General features: G+C 51.5%; 2 protein-coding genes across 3 annotated transcripts; both read left to right on the top strand.

The window, feature by feature from the left end:
- Positions 1–6,405: 6,405 nt before the first annotated feature.
- Positions 6,406–9,372, top strand: LOC130474621 (CLOCK-interacting pacemaker-like). The gene is made up of 3 exons (XM_056846315.1): positions 6,406–6,610; positions 8,071–8,252; positions 8,497–9,372. Exons 1-3 carry the CDS (start codon positions 6,412–6,414, stop codon positions 9,370–9,372), a joined length of 1,257 nt encoding a protein of 418 aa, XP_056702293.1. The 5' UTR covers positions 6,406–6,411.
- Positions 9,373–17,074: 7,702 nt separating this feature from the next.
- On the top strand, positions 17,075–24,531 carry ERCC1 (ERCC excision repair 1, endonuclease non-catalytic subunit). 2 transcript variants are annotated; one of them, XM_056847164.1, is made up of 9 exons: positions 17,075–17,174; positions 17,272–17,550; positions 18,333–18,436; positions 19,941–20,040; positions 20,297–20,373; positions 21,404–21,503; positions 22,034–22,105; positions 22,998–23,066; positions 24,450–24,531. In XM_056847164.1, exons 1-9 carry the CDS (start codon positions 17,088–17,090, stop codon positions 24,501–24,503), a joined length of 942 nt encoding a protein of 313 aa, XP_056703142.1. In that variant the 5' UTR covers positions 17,075–17,087; the 3' UTR covers positions 24,504–24,531. The 2 variants fall into 2 exon arrangements, with proteins under 2 accessions (XP_056703142.1, XP_056703143.1); XM_056847165.1 differs by having other exon boundaries at positions 18,303–18,436; positions 19,941–20,031; positions 24,450–24,525.
- The last annotated feature ends 1,934 nt before the right edge of the window (positions 24,532–26,465 follow it).

Below are 26,465 nucleotides of genomic sequence, written 5' to 3'. Positions count from 1 at the left end.
GGTGCTTTTCAACCTGTTCATCAATGACCTGGAGTTGGGGTTAAACAGTAAAGTAGCCAAGTTTGCAGATGACACCAAATTATTTAGGGTGGTTAAAACAAAATCGGACTGTGAAAAGCTCCAGAAGGATCTCTGCTTACTGGAAGAATGGGCATTAAAATGGCAAATGAGATTCAATGTGAGTAAGTGTAAAGTGATGCATATTGGGACAAAAAATCCCAGCTTCACATATACACTGATGGGATCTGTGCTGGCAGCGACAGACCAAGAAAGGGATCTTGGGGTGGTAGTGGATAGCTCAATGAAGATGTCAACCCAGTGTGCGGCTGCTGTAAAAAAGGCAAATTCCATGCTGGCCATAATTAGACGAGGAATAGAGAATAAAACTGCTGCTATCATACTGCCCTTGTACAAATCTATGGTGAGACCACACTTGGAATACTGTGTACAGTTCTGGTCACCACACCTAAAAAGATATTACAGAGCTTGAAAAGGTGCAGAAAAGAGCAACCAAAATGATTAGGGGACTAGAGCAACTGTCCTATGGGGAGCGGTAAGACGCTTAGGGCTGTTTAGCTTGGAAAGAAGGCAGCTGAGGGGAGACATGATAGCGGTCTATAAAATTATGCATGGTATGGAGAGAGTGGACAGGGAGAGGTTTTTCTCCCTCTCCCATAATACTAGAACACGGGGTCATCTGCTTAAGCTGGAGGGTGAGAGATTGAAAACAGATAAAAGGAAGTATTTTTTCACACAACTCATAGTTAAATTGTGGAACTCCCTGCCCCAGGATGTGGTGATGGCTGCCAGCTTGGAGGGCTTTAAGAGGGGAGTGGACATATTCACGGAGGAGAGGGGTATTCATGGCTGTTAGTTAGAATGGATACTAGTCATGCTGCATACCTATTCTCTCTAGTATCAGAGGAGCATGCCTATTATATTAGGTGCTGGGGAACACAGGCAGGACAAGGCTGCTGCAGTCGTCTTGTTTGTGGCTTCCTAGAGGCACCTGGTTGGCCACGGTGTGAACAGACTGCTGGACTTGATGGGCCTTGGTCTGATCCAGCGGGGCCTTTCTTATGTTCTTAAGCCCATCTCCCACATTGCCAGGTGCCCCCCCCCCCCGCTTTTTCATCTGAAACCTCAGACACCACCGTACACCAGTTTTCAAACTTCTATACAAGAGGCCTAGAGACTTAGATGTGGTCGCTCTGGTTCTGACATTCGTAAACAGTTTCTTTATTATTATTATTATTATTATTATTATTATTATTATTATTATTATTATATTTATTATTATCTCCAGAGGTCGCTACCAGGCGCGTTGGCCGAACGTGCATCAGGCCCTCCTGTCCTCCCGCAGTTCCCCAGGGTTTGGGTCTGTCCCCCTCAAACAGTGGCCGAATTGCCCCCAGTTTGGCATCCCAGGGGGCTGCAGGGATTGAGGGTTGCGGAAGACCTCTTTTCTTTTCTCCCCTTAGCTGTGGAGTGGTGGTTGGGGGCTGGGGGGTGGGCGCTTGACTGGCCTGGGAGGGCTACTTCTGGTCCCAAATGGGGCAGTGGGCTGCTGCCCCCCGGAAGTGTGCGGCCGCGCTTTCCGCGGTGGTTCTTCTCCATGTGCACCGTGGCCAGGAGCCTCCTTGGCCCAGGGGGCATGGGATGTGTGGCTGCGAACTGCTTGTTCCTCTGGGCTGTTCCAAGCAGGTGGGTCTGGGGTGTGAGTCTGTTCCCCATGTCACCGTGACTGGCCAGTTTCCTAGTGGCAAAATGGTGGGCCGGGCAACGCTGGTGTCGGCTGCCTCTGGGATTAAACAAGCTCTGCTTCTGCGTGGCTGTCTGTGTATGTGTGTGGGGGGGGGAGGATGGCAGGATCTCCTGGACCAGAAGGCACAGGTCCAAGCAAGGGGAAGGAGACAACGGGGAGTCGGGTTGCCAACCTCCAGGGGAGGCCTGGAATTCACCCAGAATCACAGCTGATCTCCAGCGATCGGTTCCCCTGGAGGAAATGGCAGCTTCGGCAGGTGGACTCCGGGGCATCACTTCCCCATTGAGGTCCCTACCCAGGCTCCTTCCCCACATCTCCAGGAACCTCCTAACCTGGAGTTGGCAACCCTGACTTGGAGTGAAGGGGGGTTGGTGCAAAAGTTGTACTTGGATGGTGAAGTGGACTAAACTTTGCAGAAGTTCAAAGCATGAAAGTGAACGTTTTCTCTCTCTCTCTCTCTCACACACACACACACACCCCATCCTGGTAGGGTCCTCCTCCCCGTTCTCTGTGTCTGCAACATGTGGCCAAAGGGGTGTGTGCTTGTGTGCGCGCGGCTGGGAGCGTGCGCCTCTCAGGGTGCTGGGAACACTCTGTGCCATGACGTAATCTGCCTCTGCCGCCCCCCCTCCTCTCCCCCCCTCCTCTCCCCCCCCTCACTTGGAGTAGGCGTGGTGTCAACAGACGCACATGGCAGTCCCACTGACTCCAGCTTTCAGCTGCTGAATAGGGCTAAGCCTGGGCTGAGAGCCTGGCTGCTATGGGGGGGGGGCAGCAGAGAGGGAAGAAGGCTGTCTCTCTTCCCCCCCCCCCCATCGGCGGTGAGGAATTTCAGGATTGGGAGGGGGCTGGAAATGGTTTGCTTTTTCCCTTCTTTTCGCCCATTCTTGCTCCCCCTCCCCAGATAGCTGCCTGAGGCCTGGCACTTGTAGGGTTGCCAACCTGCGGATGGCGCCTGGAGACCTCCTGGAGTTACAACTGAACTCCAGGATTCAGAGGTCGATTCCCCTGAAGAAAATGGCAGTTTTGGACTGTATGGCATGATACCCTACTGAGGTCCCTCCCCTTCCCAAACTGCTCCACCACCACCCAAATCTCCAGGAATTTCCCAGCCCGGAGTTGGCAACTGTCACGCGTGCCACTGAAAGCGCTTCCTGTTTCATGGGATGCGTTGTCAGGAAGATGGAAATGCTACCTGTGGTGCCCTTGCATCAGGTGTTTAAAACTGGTTGCTGCTGGGCGGGTTTGCAGCGGCCCCCCTTCTTTGGAGCTGCCTCTGAGCTACCTGTGCAGAGTTGTCCCGTCCCCCCCTTGTGCACATTTAGGAACATTGATAGATCACGATGGGTAGCCATGTTAGTCTGTCACTAACAGTAGAAGAGAGCAAGAGTCCAGTAACACCTTAAAGACTAACAACATTTCTGGCAGGATATGAGCTTTCGTGAGCCACAGCTCACTTCTTCCACTCCTACCCTGCCAGAAATTTTGTTAGTCTTTAAGGCGCTACTGGACTCTTGCTCTTTTCTACATTTGGGGACGCCGTTCCCATTCGAACCTCTTCCTGTACCGAAGCTTCTCTTTGGGAAGGGCATCTTGCAACTTTGGGTTTCGCGATGAAGGTTGGAGGCCATTTTTCCCTTGGAGAAGAAGGCCTTGAGTGTGGACTCTTGCTTCTGGTTTCAGGCGGGATTTTTGGCCAAAGCCGTGTCCTCCTTCCAGTGTCAGTCTGTTGTGGCTTACCCCTATGTTTTCTGGGAATTGTAGTTTGGGGAGGATGCTTTGATGAGTCTCTCCCTCCCTCTCTTCTGCTCTGCTCCTCTGTCCGAAAGGCGGGCTGTCAGGCTGCAGTGTTTCACGAGGGGGGCTGGGATGGGGTCGATTCTTCCTCATCCCCGGTGACACCGTCGCGTACCAGGCTGCCTGACCGCCCTGCCAAGTTACTCGGAAATCAGAATACTGATGGGTGTCTGTTGATGTTCCGGATGTGAAATTCATTGGGACGTGCAATTCTCTCTCTTTGTGTTTTGCATCCAATTTTTTTTTAATGATATAATAAACTGACCAATTCAGGGGTTTTGTTTTTAATTTGCTGGCTGAAGGAATTCTATAGACTCTAGCAAAAATGTATTGCTTGGGAAGGATGCCTGGAGGTGAATTCTGGTGCCTGCTAGAATGGCAGCCTGCAGAGGACTTGAAGGCTGACCCTCTGCAACGAGGGAATGAGTTGGGGGACTGAGATGGTCAACAGGTCCCTTTTTTGCATCCTGTCTGTGGCTCGTGGGCAGAGCATCCGCTTTGCATGCAGAAGGCCCAGTTGAAGGATCTCTGCTGACAGGTGTTAGGAAAGGCTCCTTCTCCACCTGAGACCCTGGAGAGAGTCCCTTACGGTCAGAGGGGAGCATCGGGCTAGAGGGAGAGGCTGCGGTTCAGTGGCTGACCACGTTCTTGGTGTGCGGAAGGTCCTGGGTTTGCTCTCCAGCATTTCCAGTCAGAGGCTGGGCAGTAGGTGACAGGGAAACCCCTTTTCCAGCTGGGACCCTAGAGAGCCGCTGCCAGTCAGAGGAGACGGTCTTGTTGAGGGTCGGGCTCAACGGAAGGCAGCTCCACCTGTGTCGTCCTGTCTGGTGGATGTCTGGGGTGGGCCTCTGTGCGTGGAGTTAAGAACATCTAAAAGAACATTGTGAGGAAGGGAGGGCTGGGAAGATGATCTCGGTGTCCGCTGGGGAACTCCCCACCACTTGAAACAAATCCTGGGGAAGCTGCTGCCTTGGCGTTGTGTCGCTGAAGCAAGACAGTTGTGCCGTCGGGGCTGCGCACGTAGGGAACCGGGTCTGTCCAGGAGCTTTGTTCCCGGCCCGCCTTGGCTCAGTGCAGTCTAGCCCAGAAGCCCACCCTTGGCTACCGTCTGACGCACACGTGCCCCTTCCTCCGTGGCAGGGAGGAGCGATCCTCCCACACCGCTCCCCGTGTGCGCCTGGCAGCCGGAGGGCCACCTGTGGCTGCCTGGCATCGTGCGGGAGGTGGGCCGGGCCAGGGAGCTCGTGGCGTGCAACGTGTCTCTGGGGCTCTTGCACGGCCATGTGTTGCAAACAGCTGCCGGGCGGCACCGCCCTGCCTCCCTGCTTGCGGCCAAAGGCAGGCTGCAGAGGAGGAGGAGGGGCGGCTGCTGGCCCAGCTGGCTCCTCCCTGCCTGGAGCTGAGCACGGTGATGGGGCTGGGCCCTGCGAGGCAGGCGGGCAGGCAGGGAGGCAGCCGGTCTGGTTATGTAATTGCAGGGAGACTCGGAAGCCTCACCCCGGCGGCGGCAGAGAGGGGGCCCGCTCTGTGCCACAGAGGTTACTGCTTGTCCGGCGCCCTTCTTCTGAAAGGGAAGGGGGGCCTAGGCCCTCGCAAGTGGCGGCCCTGGACTGCCAGGGCTGGGGGGGAGGAGGGGTAGAGGCGTCTGCCTGACTTGCGCCCTGGCAGCCCCAGATGTTGTGGGAGTCGCAGCCGCAGCTGTGAGCAAAAACCGGCAACACGTTTCTGAGAGTGGTGAGCCCCCCCCCCTTCCCCGGCAATGTCTCTAACGTTGGTTGTCATTTAAGTATCTTGCGAGGCATGGTGGTGCGCCTAGTGGTTAGAGAGGGAGGCCGGGGCTGAAGTTCTGCTCGACTGCATACTCTGAGTAGTACTGGGTACTGGGTAAGATGAACAGGAAAGTAGATGGCTTTGTTTGATGCAAGAGCAACTTTGGGGAGGGGCTGTGGCTCGGTGGTAGAGCCTCTGCTTGGCATGCGGAGTGTCCCGGGTTCAATCCCTGGCATCTCCAGTTAAAAGGACCAGGTAGGAGGTGATGTGAAAGACCTCTGCCTGAGAGCCGCTGCCAGTCAGAGTAGACAAGACCAACCTTAATGGGCCAAGGTTCTGACTCAGTAAAAAGCAGCTATGTTTATCTTGCGTCCACCACAGTTGTGTGGGGATGCTATGCTGGTGTGTGTGTGGGGGGGTTAGTAATGCCATAAGGGAATTGAGTTTGTGGCCAGTTTGGGTGAGTTTGGTAGCAAGAAAATCACTGGGCGGGGGGCCAAGCACCGCTCCTCATCCTGGGTAAGTGGGCTAAAGGTCCATTGGGATGGTCAGCCAGGCCTGGGCCAAATCTGGCTGCTGGTGATGCCGGCTGCCCAGGGAGCCAGGGGGTGGAGAAAGAAGCACCTGGGGGTGGGGACAAGTGCTTGGGAAGGGCTGCCCACCTGGCCATTTTGGTGGCTGAGAAGGGTCTTTCAGTTCCTCAGAATGGCAGCAACAGGGAAATCTCTCTGGACACGTCTTGTTCTTATAACTGCCCCAGAGGTGGACCTGAGGAAAGAGGTCATTGCCAGTAGAAGGTCTGCGGTAGGTGACTGTCTTGCATCCTGGGCTTTGTATGGGTTACGTGGGCACCCAGAGGATCTTGGCTCGTGGTGAGGTCTCTTAGTAGCCAGGTGATTGGAGAAACGTGCTCCTGGGGTTTTGCCGCAAGTAGGGTGGGGGCATGCCCTGTTCTCAGAGGCCTGTGGGGTGTTAAAGTTGTGGTGATGTTTGACCAGTAAACTCCTCACTCCCCCCCCCCACAATCTCCCCACAATCCTTTTGACCCTCCTCCCCCAGGAGCAAGAGAGAGAGCCACCATGCCTTCCGACCAGCCATCCCCGCCTAGTCATCCACCCAAGCCTGGGAAAAAGACTACCCTGGGCCGGTCCTCGAAGCCAGAGAGCCTCAGCTCAGAGGGCTGCCCAGGGCAGGCCAAGAAGGCGACGGCGGGCCTCGATTCCAGCGGGAAGTCCCATCATTCGTCCAGTGAAGTGGAGAAGGACTCTGGGTTTTCAGGTAGGGAGCCGGCAGACAGGGCACTGGAGGTGAGCATATGGGAAGTGGCTCCTTCAGGAAATGCATCTGCCAATTAACATGCATCCCCACCCCCAATCCAATGCTTTGAGGTCTGCAGGAGAGCATGGCTTCCCCACCCTCTGGGCCTTGGTGTGTGGAGATGCAAGTCATCCCCTTCCAGCGCTCTCAGGAGCAGTCAGTTATTACAGTAGCAAGAGGGAAATGGTGTCTTTCCTTCCTTGACCAAGGGTTCCCTGGAGAACACCCTGGTAACCAGCCCCCACTGCTCAGGGCCGCCTGAGAACATCTAGCCTGACCCACTGAGAATTTATTCTTCTAGCGCAGTTTGAGAGCAATAACGAAAATGCCTTCTAGCCAACTAATCTAGCATGTGAGGAAGAGAGACACAGAAATATTGCAGAGAAGTAAATTGTACTAAGTGAAGCAAAATAATGGATTTATGAAGAGGGTTTATTATAAAAGGGGTGGTTGGATTTTAAAAATTGGAAAAGTGTAAAACAAAACCCAGAGAAAGAGGCACACAGTGCAGAGACACACTAATAAAAACAATACAGTTTAACTAACTCAGCTAAACTCACGTTACCTAGGCTGTAGCAGGTTCTTCAGAGCATGTGCAGAGTTTCTTGGAATAAAAAGATGTTGGGAGTGCCCTTAACCCCTCCCCAACTTCCTGTGGACCCCGGTTTCTGTTGAAGACCGGAAACTGGTGAGTTGGTGAGGCTTTTCCAGTTTGGATTGCAGCGGAGAGGGGCTGGCCATGGTTGCCCTGCAAGTCTCTTCTTGGCTGGGGTCTGACCTCAGCCAGGAGCGCTTTGTGCTTGGAAACAGATGACCAAAGGCCGAGGGAAGAGTCTCCTGCACGGTGGCCAGCTGGGCATTCTCAGACACATTCATCTTCTGTCCTTGGGGCACCAGAGACTGGGAGAGTGGGCAGGGCTTTGGAAATCAAAAGGGGGGGAGGAGGCAAGGCTTTGGGGACCCTTCCTCTGTGGACTGTGCCGCCCACACAGTCATGTGCGGAGCTCCCTCCATTTTCCTTTGCACTGCATCTTTGCTCCCCCCTTGCTCCATCTCTCTGTGGGGGAGGGGAGTGGGACCGGGGTTTACAGCAGGGCACCATTGGTGCTGTTAAGCGAATAGAGTTGGGGCTAGGGTTGCCAACCTCCAAGTACTAGCTGGAGATCTGCTATTACAAGTGATCTCCAGCCGATAGAGATCAGTTCACCTGGAGAAAATGGCCGCTTTGGCAATTGGACTCTATGGCACTGAAGTCCCTCCCCAAACCCCATTCTCCTCAGGCTCCGCCCCAAAAACCTCCCGCCGGTGTCGAAGAGGGACCTGGCAGCCCTAGTTGGGGCCCTTCGATGGGGGGGGGAGTGTTTTGCTGTCTCTTCCTTTTTTGCCTCCCCCACCACCACCTTTTGTACCCCTCTGTGCAGATGTGAGCTCGGAGTACCTGAGCACCGTGGAGCAGACCGACACGGAAGACCAGCCCGCCTCCTCGCTTCGCCGCCCCGTCAAGCTGCAGAGGGCGCCGCTAAAGGCATCCGGGGCCCTCCCTGGCAGCACCTTCACTGGCCTTGCGCCCATGTACATTGTCAAAAATGTTGCCCTCAAACAGGTAGCCCTTGTGAGACCTGGGCATTGCCCGCTCAGTGCTATGGCCATCGAGAGCCACTCCCCACCTTCCCTCTGGGCAGGGGGCTTGCCGTCCTGCCACAGGTGTGGGCCCCCCCTTTCCACCCTGAGAAGGAAGGGTTAGGGGACAGCGGTGGGCAGCCCGTCCTCTGATGCCCTGCGGCCTCCCAGTAGGCAGCATCTGTTCGTTGCTAGCTAATGCCCGGTCTTGCTCCTTCTTTCCGCAGCCCCTGGGTCCGTCCGCCCCGACCCAGTTCCTGGCGTGGAGCAGCCAGCACCCCCTCAACAGCCTCCAGGGCTCTCCTGCCCGCGTGCTCTTCATACAGCAGCCATTGGCCGCCTTGAAGCCCCTGCTTCCTAGCCAGAAACCAGCTGCCAAGGAAACCTGCCCACCCAGCCTCAGCACCTATCCCAAAATCGCCCCTCATCCCAGCCGGGACCGGCAGGCCAAGGCAGGACCAGTGGCCTCTGCGGCAGGAAACATCAGCAAGAACAAGCGCTTCTGCCTGGAAGAGATCTGGGTGTCGTCTTCCGAACCCGTGGCACCAAAACACGGTGGGGAGAAGCAGGGAAGGGAGCCGCTGCCGTCTCCCTTGGACCAGCCAGCACCTGCTGCTGTTGGCCTGGAGGCCCTCTCCCAGAATGTCGTCACCTCGTCCACCGGCTCCGGGACGGCTGACTTGGACCAGGCGGAGGTGCGGATGATCTCCAGAGCCTCCAAGAAGCTGGGCTTCAGCAGCCTGGGCAAGCAGCGCCGTTTTCACAACACGGTCGAGATCCTCCGGAAGTCGGGGCTGCTGGGCATCACGCTGAGGACCAAAGAGCTGATCCGGCAGAACAGCAGCACGCAGCGGGACTTGGCTGACCTGCGGGAACAGGCCCAGCTCCTCTGCGAGGCCGTCCAGAGTAATGATGCCCTCGCCTGGACTCGCCTCCAGGAGGCCGTAAGCCGCTCTGCGGATTACTGGGCTAGCAAGGGTGCCACTTCCTGCCCACCACAAGGGGGGCAGATCCTGGCGGCTGAGGCTGGGGGATCTCCCCCCAGTTCACCCATAAATTTGTCCATCGCGCCTCACACTTTGGCGGACCTAGCGCTGCCTTAGCCCTCCCCGCTTTCTTCCTGAGCAAAGGGTGTGCTCTGAAAGAAACCTCTCTGGAAGGAATGGGCGTTCGGCCCAACCCTCAGCTTCTCGTGGGAGCCCTGAGTGGGAGGCCAGGCTGGCGCTCTCCGACCTGGACTGCAGGCCCCTCGGGACTTGGACGGTTGCGGAGGCCCGCTGTGCGCTTGCGGACGGGCTCTAAGGGGAGGGGATGCCTTCAGATGCTGGAGAATCGGGCTGAGCCCTGCTGTCCCGAGCTGGGAGCTAGATTATTGGTGGTGGTGTGTGTGTGTGGGGGGGGGGGTAGCTTGGTGGATTGTGTTCCTATGGGCAGAAGGAAAAGGGGGCAGGTTGGGAAAGGCGAGCGGCTTTTGTATTGATGGCATCACAGCCTTCCTTCCGTGTAGCTCTGTCTTGAACAGGACTTGACCAGGGCTTTCCAGAGACCTTCCAGCCTGACTGGGGCTCACAGCTCCAATCTCTCCTGCCTTGGCTGTTCAGGGGCCTCCTGGCTGTGAAGAAGCCAGCCTCTTTCCCTCCACCCGTCTGCCTGCAGGCTCTGTTTTCCAGTGCTGGGGGAAGAGGATGGCCCCCTGCCAGTAGGAGCTGAAGGGTGAATTTGTGCCGCTCTCTCTGCCTGGGGAAGAGTTCTGCCTATCTGGAAAAGCTTGCCTACGCTGCTGCCGACCAAAGATGGTCCAATAAAATGATATCATCCGGCTACTTTATTGTGACTCGTCGTGGTTGGTGGTTGGGTCTGTGTGGGGTGTCTTTTAATAATCAGCCTATTTTGGAATAACTGGCTGTCTGGTTTTCAGGATGAACCCCAAATGTGGCTCTTCTCTTCCCTGTTTTGGAAGGGCCAGTGCCTACTGGATGTTGGCCGCGCAGTGGATGACTTTTAAAAAGGAAAAATCCACCCCTTTAAATAATTTGGTGCCTTGCTGGGGGGACGTGTTCCCTAGGGAGTGAAAGGAGTGGGGGGGGGGGGCTCAGGCTGGAAGCTTTTGGTGCGGGCAGCACCTGTTTTGCCTGTTCAAAGCAGTGGTCCCTTTTAAGCCATTTTCCTTTTCTCAGAATTGTGGAGGCTTCTCAGTCCAAACAGATTTGATGACAGAAGGCTTCTCTCCCTCCCCCACCTATTTTTAACAACCGGCGTACAGGTACTTGTAGTTTCAATAAGTGTTTTGTATTCTCTGAAGTATTAACACGTTTTCACTTTGAGAAGCCTGGAGAGGTGCAGCATCAGTGTTTCCATTTTACAAGTAGGGAATTAAGTTGTAGATGACTTCTCTAAAACGACAACGACCTTTGCAGCTGAGTGAGGACTGTCTTCGTGGGCCAGGCTGGATCCCTCTGCCGGGAGGATCAGCCCCCTTCGGGAGTTTTCCCCAACTGGCATACATGAGGCTTGGCTGTGTAGGCCATGCCCCCCTCCCCCCATGCAGGTCGTCTAAGAGATGTTCTAAACTTGGGCACAAGCTGCACGACCATAGTTTTATGCTGCTAGATTGCTCTTCTGCAGTTGGCAAAAAGAAGAGTTGGTTTTTATACCCTGCTTTTCTCTACCTTTAAGGAGTCTCAAAGCAGTTTACAACCACCTTCCCTTCCCCTCCCCACAACAGGCACCTTGTGAGGTAGGTGTGGGGCTAAGAGAGTTCTGAGAGAGCTGTGACTAGCCCAAGCTCACCCAGCAGGCTTCCTGTGGACGAGTGGGGAAACCAATCCGGTTCACCAGATTAGCGTCAGCCGCTGAAACTGAGGTTGTGCGTCCCCCTGAAATACAGCTGTGGTCCTCGCAGCTGGCAACATCCTATATGTTTGCTCAGAAACAACCCCTGTTCTCGAAAGCATCTCCCTAAAGGTTTCCTTTAATGCCGCAGATGAGAACAATAGAAGACAGCAAATTTTGCTGCAATGTGAAATGTGGCATGCCAGTGTCTCTCCTCCCCTACCCACACCGCTCGTCCCCAGGACTGAATGATTCACTAATGTGGCTGGGAATGGGGAGTAATGAGTTACACTGGAGGCAGATGGGAGAAGTGGAGGGCAAGTGGGCAGAAGGCACTGTGCCTGGGGCGGGAGGGGCGTGTACGTGTCGAGGCCCGGTCCCATGTTGCAGTGATGTTTTATGTTTTAAGAGATGGACCTGACCCAAGATGGGAGAAAAGGAGCAAATTTTATCTGTGTTGTAAGCCAAGATGTTTTGAGCTCCATAAGGAAGGAAGGTGGCTAATTAATGTATAAAATAAATGCGAAGGCTTTCAGTAAGTTTCTAATACCACTGGTTGGGTTCACTGCTCCGCAACCTGGATGAATGATGGCGATTCCGAGTGGAAGACCTCCCTGACTACATAGATGTCTTGACTTCACACAACGCATACATAAAATGAGGAACTCCCTGCCCCAGGATGTGGTGATGGCTGCCAACTTGGAAGGCTTTAAGGAGCATGGACATGTTTCTGGAGGAGAGAGCTATCCATGGCTACTAGTCAAAATGAATACTAGTTATGAGGCATACCTATTCTCTCCAGGATCAGAAGACCGTGCCTATTATATGAGGTGCTGTGGAACACAGGCAGGACAATGCTGCTGCAGTCATCTTGTTTGTGGGCTTCCTGGAGGCACCTGGTTGGCCACTGTGTGAACAGACTGCTGGACTTGACGGGCCTTGGTCTGATCCAGCAGGGCCTGTCTTATGCTCTTATGTCTGCCCCGCAACAGTTTGGACCACAGGGGTTGCATCCTGTTGTGGCCTGTAAGCAATTGCTGAAGGAAAGGTCTTGCAAAGTATATAGTCATGCTGGATAGGAATCCCCCTCCCCAACTCTCTGGCATGGGAATAGGGTTGCCAGCTGTAGGTTGGGAAATACCTGGAGATTTTTTGGGGGGAGGAACCGCAGCAGGATATAATGCCAATAGAATCCACCCTCCAAACCAGCCATTTTCCCCAGGGAAACTGATCTTCATCTGGATCAACTGTAATAGCAGGTGCTCTCCAGGTGCCACCTATAGGTTGGCAACCCTGGGGATGTTTTAAGGGAGAATTATTATTATCATTAACACTACTTATAGCCTGCCTTTCTCACAGGGTCTCAAGGGAGATTACACATAGTACAATCACAAAAATGGGACATTCAATAACGAATGCATTCGGATTTTAGAAGTCTGGAACCACCAGAAAAAACTGAAGCATAGTATGAGTAACCACCAGAAAAAACTGAAGCATAGTATGAGTAACCGCCAGAAAAAACTGAAGCATAGTATGAGTAATCACATGACACATCAAGCAGTACAGAAATTACATAAATAGGATCTTACTTAAAATAAGCTATGCACAGACCACAGGCTTAATCATGGATTCAGGCAAGTTTGTAATACCATTTTTGGCAGTGCAACCATTTTACTTGCCCAGAAAAGCCCTCTTGGATAGTTCAGTTTTGCATGGTTTGCGGGAGGGTGGGAGCCTTCCAGACTTCCTCAGGGAGGCCCGTCCCACAAGGCAGGGGCCACAATGGAGAAAGCAGGTGTGTGTGCAGTTGTTGATTTTGCCCATTTGCAGGATTGCGCCTGCAGAAGCCCCTGCTGACTTGAGCAAAGTTGTCCTGCCGGGACATGGGGAGAGAGGTGGTCCCACAAATAAAAGGGGTGAAGGCCACAGAGGGCTTCATATGTGACAGTCGATATCTTAAAACAGCCCCGTAACAGATGGGCAGCCAATGAAGTGCCTATAAACTTCATTTATAGAAAAACATATATTCTTTCATATGTATAAACATTCATAGGTTCATGAGGTGCTATGCTCAAGAATAGAGCATAGCATCAGGCAGATATATTCTACCCACACATGGAAACTTTGGGAACGTTGGCATCCATAACTATAAGAGGCCAACAAAACACATTGCCTGGTACAGGCTTTCCCCTGTAGAGAAACACAGTGTCTTACCTTCACTGTTAGGAATGTGAATCACAAGACCAAGTGCTTGCTTAGAGACAGCTTCTACCAATCTCTGTATACTATGTTAATTAAAGAAAGGCAGACAACCAATGTTTAGTAAGTCGACGTAATTGGAACATCCCTAACCAGAAGTTATAACTGGGGTAGCAATCCTTTGTTCTGTATGAAGACTGTCCTGCGCATTAGGGCAGTTTCATCCGGTATGTATATTGAGCTCAATAAAACTACTGCTTTGAACTATCAACCTCCCACTGTGTTATATTAATTCGAAATTAATATTATGACACAGGCACTACACCAATGGAGAGTCTGCAGAATGGGAGTAATGGGCATGCTCTGTCTAGCTCCCAAGTTGATTTTCAGGGGAGACCAATGCAAAGTGCATTACAGTAGTCTAGACTCGATGTTGCTGCACAGTGCAGGGAGCTTAGGGGTTCCGGTAGCCATGGTTGCCCCGTGGCTTTTCCAGTGAAAGAAGGGCCCCACATAGGGTTGCCAATTTCCAGGTGAGGCCTGGAGTTCTGGAATTACACTGGCTCAACAGATGACAGAGATCAGTTCTCCCGGGAGGGGCGGGATGGCTACTTGGGAGGATGCCGTCTATGGCATTTTCCAACCCAGAGATGATAACTTTCTCAGGGCCAAACAGGTGGGTGCAACGCGCCTCCCCTCCGCAGGGGTCGCTCTGCAGAGGCGCTTCCTGTTCCGGCCAGGAAGTCAGGGGGCGCCACAGAGAATGCTGGCTAGAGCAGCAACGCGCGGCTCTTACGAGACAGGAAAGGACGGCCCTTTATCTCACTCCCCCGTCCAAGAGAGGCGCACAACGCGGACTCGAGAGCCATAGAGGCGGGGCCGGGTATTCCTCCGTGACTATAGAAACGAAAAAAGGTCTTTTCTGACTTCGCAACCATGGAAACGGGAGGAAGACCAAAGAATTGCGATGCCTAGAGGAGACGGCATGTCAGGGCTCTGCTAGGACCCCCGGGGCGGCGGCCCTGGCCTCTCTCGCTCCGCGCCTCTGAATCGGGCGGCGGAAGAAGTCTTGGCCGCTCTGGGCTCCGCGTGGCCAACTCTATGGTGCCGCTGCCTTAGGTGGTTCTTCCTGCGGGAGCTGGTGCGCATGCTCCAGGTGCCGGTGAGCCTTCGCCATTGGCCGAGCAACAGCCAATCGGGAAACAGATAGTATGTCAATAAGGAAGAAGGAGGCGGAGACCATCTCCATAGCAATGGAGAGCTCAATAGCACGAAAGGGGGGGTGGAAATTGCAATTGCCACCCCATAATGACTCTCAGCGCCTCCTAGTCCATGTGCAGTCAGTTGGGGAGTGGTGGTTGGTTTATCCTGTGGTTAGCTGACCAAGTCATATTTTTCTGCATCCCTAAGTAGGTTGAGACCCCCCCCCTCCTTTTGCCAAGAAGAGGCACCCTGCTGGGAAGTAGTGACAGTAGTCACATAGGCAAATATTGGTTTAAGCTTAAATACATTTGCTTTTTGTAAAACGAAGTTCATTATATTGTCGAAGGCGTTCACGGTCAGAGTTCATTGGTTCTTGTAGGTTATCCGGGCCAAGACCACGGTTACACAGCCCGGATAACCTGCAAGAACCAATGAAATTCATTAATTTGAGAATTTGTATCCCATGTTCCTTTAGGCTGAAGGGTCTTTTTGTCACCGTGACAGTACCCCAGAGATCCCCCGGTAATAATTGGCTTCCGGACTGCCAGGGAAGGAGTTTCTGCCTAGCTACAAGCCTGCTCTGTGCACTGGGTAACAGGGCTAAGAGTCATGGAGTGTCAGAGTGAACGATAAACAAGGATAGGAGAAACTGGATGAAACTGCAACTGTACTGAGTCGCCTTTCTGTCTGTAATACAATCAGATATGCATCACTTGTTGATGTATCGTCGTAGCTTGAATTTGGATAAATATCTCTTCCCCAGTATAATCGAGACTCAGAGATTTCTGCCCATTAGGGCCTCTGAGTCAGCAGCTGCAAATAAACTGTTTTCTTGAACGATAAACAATGATAGGAGAAACTGGATTAAACTGCAACTGTACTGAGTCGCCTTTCTGTCTGTAATACAATCAGATATGCATCACTTGTTGATGTATCGTCATAACTTGAATTTGGATAAATATCTCTTCCCCAGTATAATCGGGACTCAGAGATTTCTGCCCATTAGGGCCTCTGAGTCAGCAGCTGCAAATAAACTGTTTTCTTGATAACAATCTTGGGTCTCCCTCTCCCCCGCGAACCCGTTTTACTGCAACATCACAGTGAAAGATACTTTTCAATAAAAAATAGGCAACTTATTATCAAGCATTGAACATTAATGGTTACAAAAATAAAATGCCAGCCAGGAAATGCTTGATGTAAATGTTACATCACTCCCTTCATAGAGTAAAACCTGGCTTTAAAAGATATATCCTGCCATTTTTACAGAAGGTAAATAAAGCTAAATAAAGTAAATAACTGGTGTGGAAGTTCAGCTAGATTTGAGTTCAGTAGCATCTTGGAGACCAGCATGAGTTTTAGGGGGGCATGAGCTTTCTAGAGTCAAGGCTCCTTATGAGCTTTGGAAGAAGATTCCCTAAGGCAGGTGTTTGTGAAGCTGCAGGTCTGAGCTGATGTCAGGAGACCGCCCATAAAGATTGTGGAGCTGAGCACGAGAGGCAGGGGGCAGGTTAGGGTCCAGCGTCCTTCAGCTGAACCACAGAGCAGATTGCTAGCCAGTGCATCTGCAGTAATCCAGGCTAAATATGATCCTCGTACTCTGACGCAGATATAAGAGGGGGAGACACATTGGACACCACTTGAAGCTCCCATCTTCAAGGGCAGCCCCATGTAGAGCACACTGCATTAGTCAAGTCTGGAAGTTACTGCTTTGAATCAGCATGACAAGGTCAACTATATCAAATAATGGTTATATCTTGCTTTAAACAAAAGATCTCCAAGAAAGATAACTCTTATATTGAAAAACTGTTAAAATATCACAATACCAGTTAGCAGCTGACATGCATTCAGCTCCATCACTGCCTTTTTGGCGTCCTTCCTTCCGCATTCTTTCTTCCATAGCTACCTGATCCTCTGCTCTCAACATCCTCCTGCTTATCCTCTTCTTCCCTCCTTGGCTTGACCCAGAATTTGTTTTTTTGTACCTAAGCTGACCTTTTGCCTTACCAAAGTTGCACTGTCAATGTTTTATTATTGGCAGTTTCTCTTTTCAGTAGACAGAGTGCTCCTAAGTATACTGTAATGTCAGCTGTTGTGATTACCTTTTGTCGGGAAAGGAGCATTCTGAGACAGGTCAGGAAGCATGCACCTGTGCAGTTCTGGTGGTGGAGGAAAGTGTCGTCAAGTCACAGCCGATGTATGGCAACCATGTAGGGTTTTCAGGGCAAGAGACATTCAGAGGTGGTTTGCCATTGCCTAGTTTGCCTGTGTACATTCCCCCACCCCAATCCAGAAAGCACACAGGGCAGGGTCATAGTCTGAAGATACCAGTAGGTTCAAGCCTCGGCATCTCCAGTCAAAGGGTAACAGCTCTTCAACATACGTTGAGAAATGCCTTTCCCTGTCTAAGACCCCAGAGAGCCGCTGTCAGTCAGAACAGACAGTCCTGAGCTAGAGGGACCGAGGGTCTGACTCAAAAGAAGCCAACTTTATATGGCTGGCACAGAGTTACGTGGGGAGCTGTGGGGAGCAAGATGGACGGCAGTTCTGAGAGATTTCTTCTTGACTCTTTCCAGGAACTGTAGAGATGGAGCCTCCAGCAGCTGGGACCACCTCTGGAGGGAGGAAGAAGTTCACTGTGAAGACACAGGATGAAGATTACAATGTGGCCCCGGTATACGGGGGAGGAGTTGGGATGCTGTCTATCTGGGGTCTCTGAGCTCCTCAATTTGCATCCAGACACCCTTTGAATTCTGTTCTCCTGTTTCCAGGCGCAGCTGCTTTTCAAGCCCTCCTGTCCTTCAAGCCCCTCCCCAGCCCCCAAGGCTCCAGCAGGGCCAGTGGGGGCCACCTATGCCGACTACATTGTAGGACAAGCAGATGTCTCCTTGGCCCCCCAGTCAAAGCCAGCAGCAGCTGTGACTGCAGCAGTAACCAAACCTCAGAGCTCCTTGGCTGTGCAGACCAGCCCCGAAGACAAAGAACCACCCCTGAACCCGGCACCCAAACCAGGAGCCAAGCACAACTCCATCATTGTCAGTCCTCGCCAGGTGAGAGAGGACAGGGCAGCACAGAAGGAATGGCCTGCCCGACCTCCGGCTCAGACATTCCTGGCGAAGGTGTAGAAAGAAAGCTGGCTTCGCCTCCCCAGCCAAGTGGTTATTAGTGGCGAGAGGTCCCAGGGTTGAAAGCTAGTTCTCAAATGTGGGATGGGGGCTGAACCTCAGAGCTCATGACAAGGCTGAGCTTCAAGCCCAGGGCTATAGTTGCTTGAAAATCATCCAGCCCTTCGCATGGCTAGATTTGAGTCTGGTGGCCCCTTAGAGACCAACAAGATTTTGGGGGTATAAGATTTCAAGAGTCAAGAGCTTTAACTCTCGAAAGCCCGTACCCCAAAAACCTTGTTTGTCCCTCAGGTGCTACGGGGCTCAGATCTAGCTGTTCTACTGCAGACCAACATGGCTACCCTCTGAAACTATCCCTTAGCAAGGGTGCCTTTTGGCATCTTGACAATGAGCAGAAGGCACTCTGCATGTGATCAGAGGTCATCTTATCTTTGCCGGTGGTTCATCTGGGCCAGGCTAAGCTTGAGTTTTTCAGCCTCCTGGTTGTAGAGGGAATGTTATAAATATTCCAGCAAAGTCCCAGTTCCTGAGGAAAGTGTCACCAGGCCAAACACAGATAACTAGGCCACACTTTACCTCCCTCTCCTGCAGGTTTTTCTCCCCTTGGGTGATCCTGATGCGGTGGCCAGGGGAGTTAGCGCTAGGTGGTCTCTCCCATCTCCCTTGTTCCCCATCAGACCCTGACTGGGCTTTCTTTCTTTCCTCAGAGGGGCAACCCCATCCTGAAGTTTATCCGCAACGTGCCTTGGGAGTTTGGTGAGATTGTCCCAGATTATGTCCTAGGCCAGAGCACCTGCGCCCTTTTCCTGAGGTGATAATTCACGCACAGTGTCTCACAAACACACACATACAAGCAGCTATCCCTGTTCCAGAGTCATTTGGCTGCCTCTCTAGAATAAGACTTGCTTGGTTTCCACTGAAATAATGTGAAATTCAATGCTCCTGGCCTCTTTAGCCCACAACCTTCATCGCTCTTCCTCACTGCCTCCTTCCCTGCCAAGAGCACACAACCCCTCCCACTGGGTGAGGATTTTCTGGTCAAACCTGTGCCTCAGCACTCTGATATTGGAATGTTTGTGAACATTCTATGACAGCATCGCTGTGGTTTCCCCATGGCTGGTGGAATTTACAGCTAGGCGAGTGGCAATTCCTACTAGGGCCCACCATCAAAATAAAATTGATTCCCAGTTCCAAAGAACAGGAGAGAGCCAGGATTTTAATCCATTAGCTCTTAAAGCCCCAATAAATTCATTTAGACAGGAGTTTTTCTGAGGAGGTCACTCCCTGATTATTTTTCATGGTGGGTGGGGGGCACGCCGACAGCCATTCTCATGAAAGAGCTTGGCCCTCTGCCTTGAACCATCAACCTGGCCTCATTCGGCTAGTGCCTTGGGGGGAAGGGCATGAGTCCCCAGTCTGATCCAACAGCTGGGGGGGAGGGGGTGCTTGAGCGCTGGGGAGCCCCATCTTGATATATGGTTGACCCCCTTTTGAGAAAAGCAAAGTCATTCCCTTAAACCCAGTCAGTTTGTTGCAGTGAAAGCCCCAAACAGAACAAAATGAGACTCTTGTGGCACCTTAAAAGGCGAATCAGGTGCACTGTTTACCTGAAAGGAAGACTAGGATTTTCCCCCAAGGTGGTGGTCCAGAAAAATAGGAGGCACTCCTCAGTTCGCATGTAAGTTACGGGTACGTGTAGTAATAAAAGAAAATCTCATGTGTAACCTTTTTTTTGTTGTGGGGAGGGAGCCCTCTTACATTCAGGTCAAGATGAAATTATGCCCGTAGAAACTTTTGGGGCCGAGTTGCATGGAGCTGGTCCTCATTTGGCAGAAATGCCATCCTGACACACACAGGCACCGTTTCTCCTGCTTATGCTGGGTACCCAAAGGTTAGGTGGGAAAAGACTCAATTATGCATAGAAATATATTTATTTTAAGGCGCTGATATCTATATTAAAAACATAATGGCAACTAATACTGATAAACTAAAACCACAATCCAAATGCGTTTCAACCACCTGGCCTTCATCAGTTGTCTAACAACATCACTTATGCACACCAATACATATTACAACTGTATTATAGCAAAATAATAACAACAACCCAGCTGTGTATATAGGGATGTATTCCAATTTGTGCCCAATATATTCTATCAAATTTGTAAAATTAAAGAGCCCACTGACATGGAATACTTTTTCTATTTCTGGGCTGTGTTAGCCTTCCATATGAGATATGCATGCCAGTTTCAACCATGTCCTTATGCCCTGACTGGTGCCCGTCTCTCTCTCTCTCTCTCTCTCTCTGCCGCCCACAGCCTCCGCTACCACAACCTGAAGCCCAACTACATTCATGAATGCCTTCAGACGCTGGGCAAGACCTACATGCTGCAGGTGCTGCTGATCCAGGTTGACGTGGTGAGAGACTGGGGAGCCTGGGAACCCCGCTTGCCCCCCCTTAGGTTTTGCTGCTCACTCCTGCCCTATGCTGGAGCTCCCCTGGTGCAGATGACCTCTGCCCTGTCTGGCTTCTGCATTCTCAGCCCACGGCCTCCTTCCTCGGACTGCAGTAGCCCTGTGCTGCTGCTGCCGCCACCATCTCTCCCCTAGCTCTTCTCCCCTGTCTGCTCCTTCAGACCCGGATGGCTCAGTTTGCCCCCCTTGCCTCCTTTAGAAAGACCCGCACCAGGCCCTGAAGGAACTGGCAAAGATCTGCATCCTGGCGGACTGCACCCTGGTCTTAGCATGGAGGTGAGGGCGAAAACTCTGGCAGCAATGGCGATGGGGACTTTCTCCATGCAGCCAATAAAAGAGCTACACTGGCCAGGAGGTGGCGAGGGAGGGGGGCAGAATTGTACCAGAACCATCTCATCCTGCTTGCTGGGCATCAGAGCCATAATTCAGGGCTCAGCAACACAGTACATTTCCCTCGCATCTTCTCCAGGTCTGTGCCGTCAGGCCTGCCTGGTGAGTTCTGTGCATAATTAATGAACTCCATTTCCAGGCATGCACAAGCGGATTTAGATTGATTAAACACAGCGTAACAATAAAAATTTTAAAAGGAGCAATCACAGTAGCACACAATCATACAATAGTACAATTAGTGAGCTGTTTCATATAGCAGCAACGATCTCCGTATTCTGGTGGCAATCCCACCATCTCACAAACTTTGCTACTGTTATGTGAGATGGTGGGATTCTCATCTTCAAGTAGAAATTCTCCATGAAGGGACTATCATGACTAGAGTGGCTAGTGTATCCAGGGAACCTGGACAGCAGAGGCGAGATTAGGCGATTTCTGACATCCCTATAGAATCCATAGTTTAGTAAAATATGGGCAATTGACTCGATCGCATTGGCACTGCAGGGGCATAACCATGCCTCCATAGCCCAGCATTGGAATCTTCCACTAAGCAGGGCTGATGGAAAGGCGTTAAACCGAGCTCTGGAGAAAGCCCATCGGTATTTAGAGAAGGTGATAGATGTTAAATATGGTGCAGCAGAGATCCCCACCCATGACTTCAGAGGCCTGTATAAGTTTGGAAGGAGAGCTGCCTCGTTCTGCAGCTCAGTGGCCTGCACAAGCCCTGTTCTGGCTGGGGCCGTGGTGTGCAGGAAGAGGGACTTGATCCCTCACACATGCTCTTCTCCTAACCTGAAATGGCTCTGGGGAGCTGCGCGTTCCCCCACCAGGAAACCCTTGACTCGGAGTAGCTATGCAGAAGACTGTGGTGCGTCCCGGGGAGGATCTCTCACCCTTGGCTCCTTTTTACAATCTGTAGCCCCGAGGAAGCTGGCCGCTACCTTGAAACTTACAAGGCCTATGAACAGAAGCCAGCAGACCTGCTGAAGGAGAAGGTGGACCAGAATTACCTGTCTCGAGTAAGAGCCCCTTTATTGATATCCTCTGCCTTTCCTCATGGCGACTTACAATGATAGTTAAAAACATTTCAGATGAGACCAGAATAAAACAGTCAAACCTCAAATCCTGGTGGCGAGAAAGCCGGGGGCCTGGCCCATTCTGACCTCCCCAGCTCCACCACTTCCGTTGTACCTTGCCTGGCATCTGGCACCACTTCCCACAAGATGGGCCTACGTGGCTGTTCCTGACCGGAGAGGGGAAGGACAGTCACTAATGGGCCTCAGTGTCCAGAAGGCCTGATGCCCCACCCCCCACCCCTGGGTTCCCAAGTTCGGCTTCTTTGTGGAGTCACTGGCCCATAAAATCCAACTTAGCCTTTCTGCCTCTCTGAGGCCTACCAGAGTTCCTACCAAGAATTTGGCATTGCAACAGCTTTCAGTTCCGTTCTTTATTATTACAGTCCACAACCAGTAGGGTTGTAACAGCTTTCGAAGTGAGATAAGCTTTGCCAGAGGTCAGGCGCTGAGGTGGTTCTGCTCTCTTTTTCCAGGTGACCGACTGCCTGACCAGCGTGAAGTCAGTGAACAAGACCGACACGCTGAGCCTCCTCTCCACTTTTGGAGTGAGCAGCTTCTCTTTCTTCTGGGGTTGGATATAGAGGGGAGACCCCCTGCCACCTTCAGAGTGCCTTGTATAAAGGGACAGAGTTCAGGTCACGCACCTCCCCTTTCAGAGTCATCCTCTCTCCTCCCTGCTACTTCATTCCCAAAGATCCTCACCCCACACCCCACCTTCCTTTGAGGCCCAGAACAAGGGAGGGAGAATTCCAAGTTAACTCAGAGGCAGTCTGTGGGGCTTCAGTTTTTCACACACTAGGATTAAGTTGCCACCTTTACAATAGTTCTGGGACTAAGCCCTGTTGGTGGTGGAAAGTGCCGTCAAGTCGCAGCTGACTTCTGGCAGCTTCTTATGGGATTTTCAAGGCAAGAGACAGAACAGAGGTGGTTTGCCATTGCCTGCCTCTGCGTAGCAACCCTGGACTTCCTTGGCTGTCTCCCATCCAAGTACTAACCGGGGCCGACCCTGCTTCGCTTCCCATATCTGATGAGGTCAAGCCAGCCTGTGCCATCCAGATCAAGGCAAGAGATGAACAGAGGTGGTTTGCCATTGCCTGTCCCTGCAGAGCAACCCCGGACTCCCTTGGTGGTCTCCCATCTAAATACTAACCAAGGCTGGCCTAGCTTAGCTTCCAAGAGCTGACACAATCAGGCTCACCTGGGCCATCCAAGTCAGGACTAAGGCCTGTGGCACACTAAATCCTGCTTTAGCCCCCATCTCAATCATTTCCAGGTCTCTCTTCCTCTCATTTATCCCTTATGTATGTATTTAGGACGATCTCTATTCCACCTCTCAGTATCAGCATTCCTTTTACCCTCCACAACCCTCAAACTGTGCCTGCAGGTTCTGTCCTCCTTGCCCTACTTAATTTCAAGGTCTTCTCTCTTGCCTTGCAGTCCCTGGCCAGCATAGGTGAAGCTTCCAAGGAAGAGCTGTCCCTCTGCCCAGGGATCGGGCCCCAGAAGGTAAGGAGGGAACGTGTGCTCGGGCTCCTGACCCCGTCACCCAGCCTTCTCAGAGGCCGGGTAAGATGTTGCCCTCCTCACCAGGATGCTTTTCAAAGCCCTCTGGGAATGACAGTCAAGGTCCAGCCCCCAGGACTTAACAAAAGGCTGGAATATTTGTGAACGGGAAGAGGAGGGCGTGGAGCAGAGCCTAGGCAGACCTTGAGTGGTAACATTGTTGGAGCCCATTGTTGGAGCCATAGTCCATACGGCCCAGACCATCGGATTGTTCTCCCAGTGGGTCTAGGGGAGATTTGGGGATAAAAAACTGAACAGGTTATGGGTAGGAGGATGTTGCGGGGGGGCTTCACAGTGGTGGGAAACAATCTGAGGGGGTTAAGAGCGAAGGAGAAGAGGCACTTTCCACTCACTGCTGAATGCAGTGAGACCCCCAAGGATCCACTGCTGGATCTCCAGCCCTCTTTCCCTTTGTGAAAAGCAGCCATTCCCCCTCACACAAACATGCAGGGGGAAACACAGAGGCAGCCCCTCCTGTGCCTGCAGGTTTCCCCGGAGGTACGGAACAGCTGGGAGGGAGGGGGTCCTTTGAGAACCAGGGGATTTAAACCTCTCACACACACACCCGTGTGGTGAATATCAGCAATGACTGATAGGGGCTTGCAACTGATGAACACCAGAGCCAAAGCTTGCAGTACTGTGGGGAGAAGAGGTGATGTGTGTGTGTGAAGAGCCGTCAAGTCGCTTCCGACTCATGGTGACCCTATGAATCAGTGTCCTCCAAAATGTCCTATCCTTGACAGCCTTGCTCAGATCTTGCAGATTGAGGGCTGTGGCTTCCATTATTGAATCAACCCATGTCTTGTTGGGTCTTTTCCTGCTGCCCTCAACTTTTCCTAGCATGACTGTCTTTTCCAGTGACTCTTGTCTTTTCATCATGTGACCAAAATACGATAGCCTCAGTTTAGTCATTTTAGCTTCTTCTAGGGTCAGTTCAGGCTTGATTTGATCGATAACCCACTAATTTGTTATGTTGGCTGTCCACGGTATCCGTAACACTCTCCTCCAACACCACATTTCAAAGGAATCTATTTTCTTCCTATCAGCTTTCTTCACTGTCCAGCTTTCACACCCATACATAGTATGGTGATGCCCAGGTGCTATTAGAGTATGGACGAGTTTCCCTTATCAACCACAGAGGAGAAGCAGTCTGAGTCTGTTGTAGCAGAATTCCTGGGGGGGTCATCCAAATGTGTGTGTGTGGGGTCTCTTCCGGGTCCCAAAGAGAGGGGGGAAACAGGCTAAAGATGCAGCCCTGCCTGCCTCTTGCATTCAAGGCCTGCGGGAATGCTACCCCTCTTCCCCCTGCTTCTGCTTTCCTTCCAGGCCAAGAGGCTTTTTGACATCCTTCATGAGCCGTTTCTCAAAGTCCCCAAATGAGCGGAGGGCTCCCTGACCAGACGAGTGGAAGGCGTGTGTGCTTGGGGGCAGGTCTGGTTCTCCCTCCCTGCCTAAGCAGCCCCTCGCCAGCAATGTCTTCTGGAAAGCCAACAGGTTCAGCTGGCACAGGCTCCTGGAAGGGAAGAGAAGCTGCCTTCTGCCCGTGGCTGACAGGGATGAAATAAGCACATCACACCATGCAATAAAAGGACCACAATTGGCAAAATCCCCAAGGCAGCCTTTTGTTGTTTATTGGGAAGGAGGGCAGGGGCAGCCCTGCAGGGGAAGGTGCTTATGCCTGAGAGGACGAGGGATCCCAGCCCTGAACCCGACACTCTCAGCTCCCCCTTCAGCTGCAGACCACAGGAGTCACCCCAGACCAGCCCATTGGCCCTCCCTGCCATGCAGGCCTGCAGAGAAGTTTCCCCACAAAGTGCTTCCTGAGGATCCCAGCAATGCACCCCCACAAATAAGGAAGTGCTCTTGAACAGAGGCCCCAAAACATTCTCTGCAGGAATTATGAGGCAGCAAGAAGTAAATCAGATTGTGGCAATAGCACCTGAAGTACCCAGCATTGCGAACCTCTTATTTAAACTGGAAGCGAGAGTTAAATTGTTTACCCCAATTTTGACCAAAACAGTTTTGAAGAGGGATAGATACAGTAGGAAGCACTGGTTTGATGGGGATTGTAGACTGCAAAAAAGAATGCTTAAGAAATCTTATGCTATACTTAAGAAACATCCTACCCCCTTAAATTATCAAAGGTTTCTGCAGATTAGGCAACATTGCAGCTGTATACTTAAAACTAAAAAGAAAGAATCTTGCAAGAAAGAATAGTCAAGATAATTCTTGCAAAAAGAAAGAAACCTCACAGATTTTTGGCATGAACATGAGATCTTTAGTTCCCATGTGGATCCTACACCTCCAATTCCCTCTTCTAAATGAGACCAACATTACAGAAAAGGTTTTGCCACAGCTAGGAATAAATCAGAAACCCCACTTAATTTAAGGATTTCAACATTTCCAAGCTGGCCAGATGATACAAAAAGGGAAGTACATAAAAACATAAGAAAAGCCCTGCTGTATCAGACCAAGGCCCATGAAGTCCAGCAGTCTGTTCACACAGTGGCCAACCAGGTAGTCAGTCTAATAAAAGCTGTAAAACCAGGGAAGTCTCCAGGATGTGACTATATTCCACCTGAGTTGCTCACACTTGATCCAGTCTAGTGGTTTTCCTTTTTGGCACCTTTACTTACTGAGATAAATCAGACTGGGGAAATAACAAATATTTGGAAATTAGCAATTATAGATGGAAATTAGCAATCAAAAAGGGAACAAAAAATGATCCAGCTATTTATTGTCTGATAAGCTTACTCCGTCAGGGCCAATTTTACACTAGCCACCTAGCCAATAGGCTGAAAGTGTGGATGGAGGACTCAAAACATCTTAAGCAATGCCCAATATGGATTTAGGAAAAAAACATTATTGTTTGCACCATTGCTTCATGTTATCATCACTGGCCAACAAAGACATGAGCAGCTGGCAGTGTTCTATAGTCTTCATTTATTGATGTTTGTGGTGTATTCAATTCCATATCTCTGGTTAGACTTTGGGAAAAACTCTTTAATATGGGCTTGCCTGGCTGATTATTGATGCTTATTAGGAATTTATATTCTGAAAATCTGATACAGATTCTTATACCAGGTAGTTCTACCCCTCTCGAAACCAATCAAGGTAAAGTGTGAGCCAGGGCTGCATTCTGGCCCCACGTCTATTCAGTTTATACATAAATGACTTTCTGCCTAGCCAAGATTGTAGGTCCTGTTCTCCTCAGCTAAGTGGCCAGCCAATACAACACTTAGCATGTGCAGACGATCTAGTATTGTTAGCCTGTACACCCCCAGGTATTCTGAAAATTTTAAATGAGTTTTATGATTATTACACTAAAGAATATTTAGAAAT

The sequence above is a fragment of the Euleptes europaea genome, chromosome 3 (genome assembly GCF_029931775.1).
Source record: "Euleptes europaea isolate rEulEur1 chromosome 3, rEulEur1.hap1, whole genome shotgun sequence".
Classification (NCBI taxonomy): domain Eukaryota; kingdom Metazoa; phylum Chordata; class Lepidosauria; order Squamata; family Sphaerodactylidae; genus Euleptes; species Euleptes europaea.
The sequence above is the reverse complement of the archived record's forward strand: the minus strand, read 5'-3'. Positions and strand labels throughout refer to the sequence as shown.

Coding starts and splice junctions, on each gene's coding strand:
- ERCC1 (XM_056847165.1), top strand. CDS start 17,088: ATGGAGCCTCCAGCAGCTGGGACCACCTCTGGAGGGAGGAAGAAGTTC. Junction 21,504..22,033: donor ACCAGAATTACCTGTCTCGA/GTAAGAGCCCCT, acceptor CTCTTTTTCCAG/GTGACCGACTGCCTGACCAG. Junction 23,067..24,449: donor CAGGGATCGGGCCCCAGAAG/GTAAGGAGGGAA, acceptor CTTTCCTTCCAG/GCCAAGAGGCTTTTTGACAT.
- LOC130474621 (XM_056846315.1), top strand. CDS start 6,412: ATGCCTTCCGACCAGCCATCCCCGCCTAGTCATCCACCCAAGCCTGGG. Junction 6,611..8,070: donor GAAGGACTCTGGGTTTTCAG/GTAGGGAGCCGG, acceptor CCCTCTGTGCAG/ATGTGAGCTCGGAGTACCTG. Junction 8,253..8,496: donor AAAATGTTGCCCTCAAACAG/GTAGCCCTTGTG, acceptor TTCTTTCCGCAG/CCCCTGGGTCCGTCCGCCCC.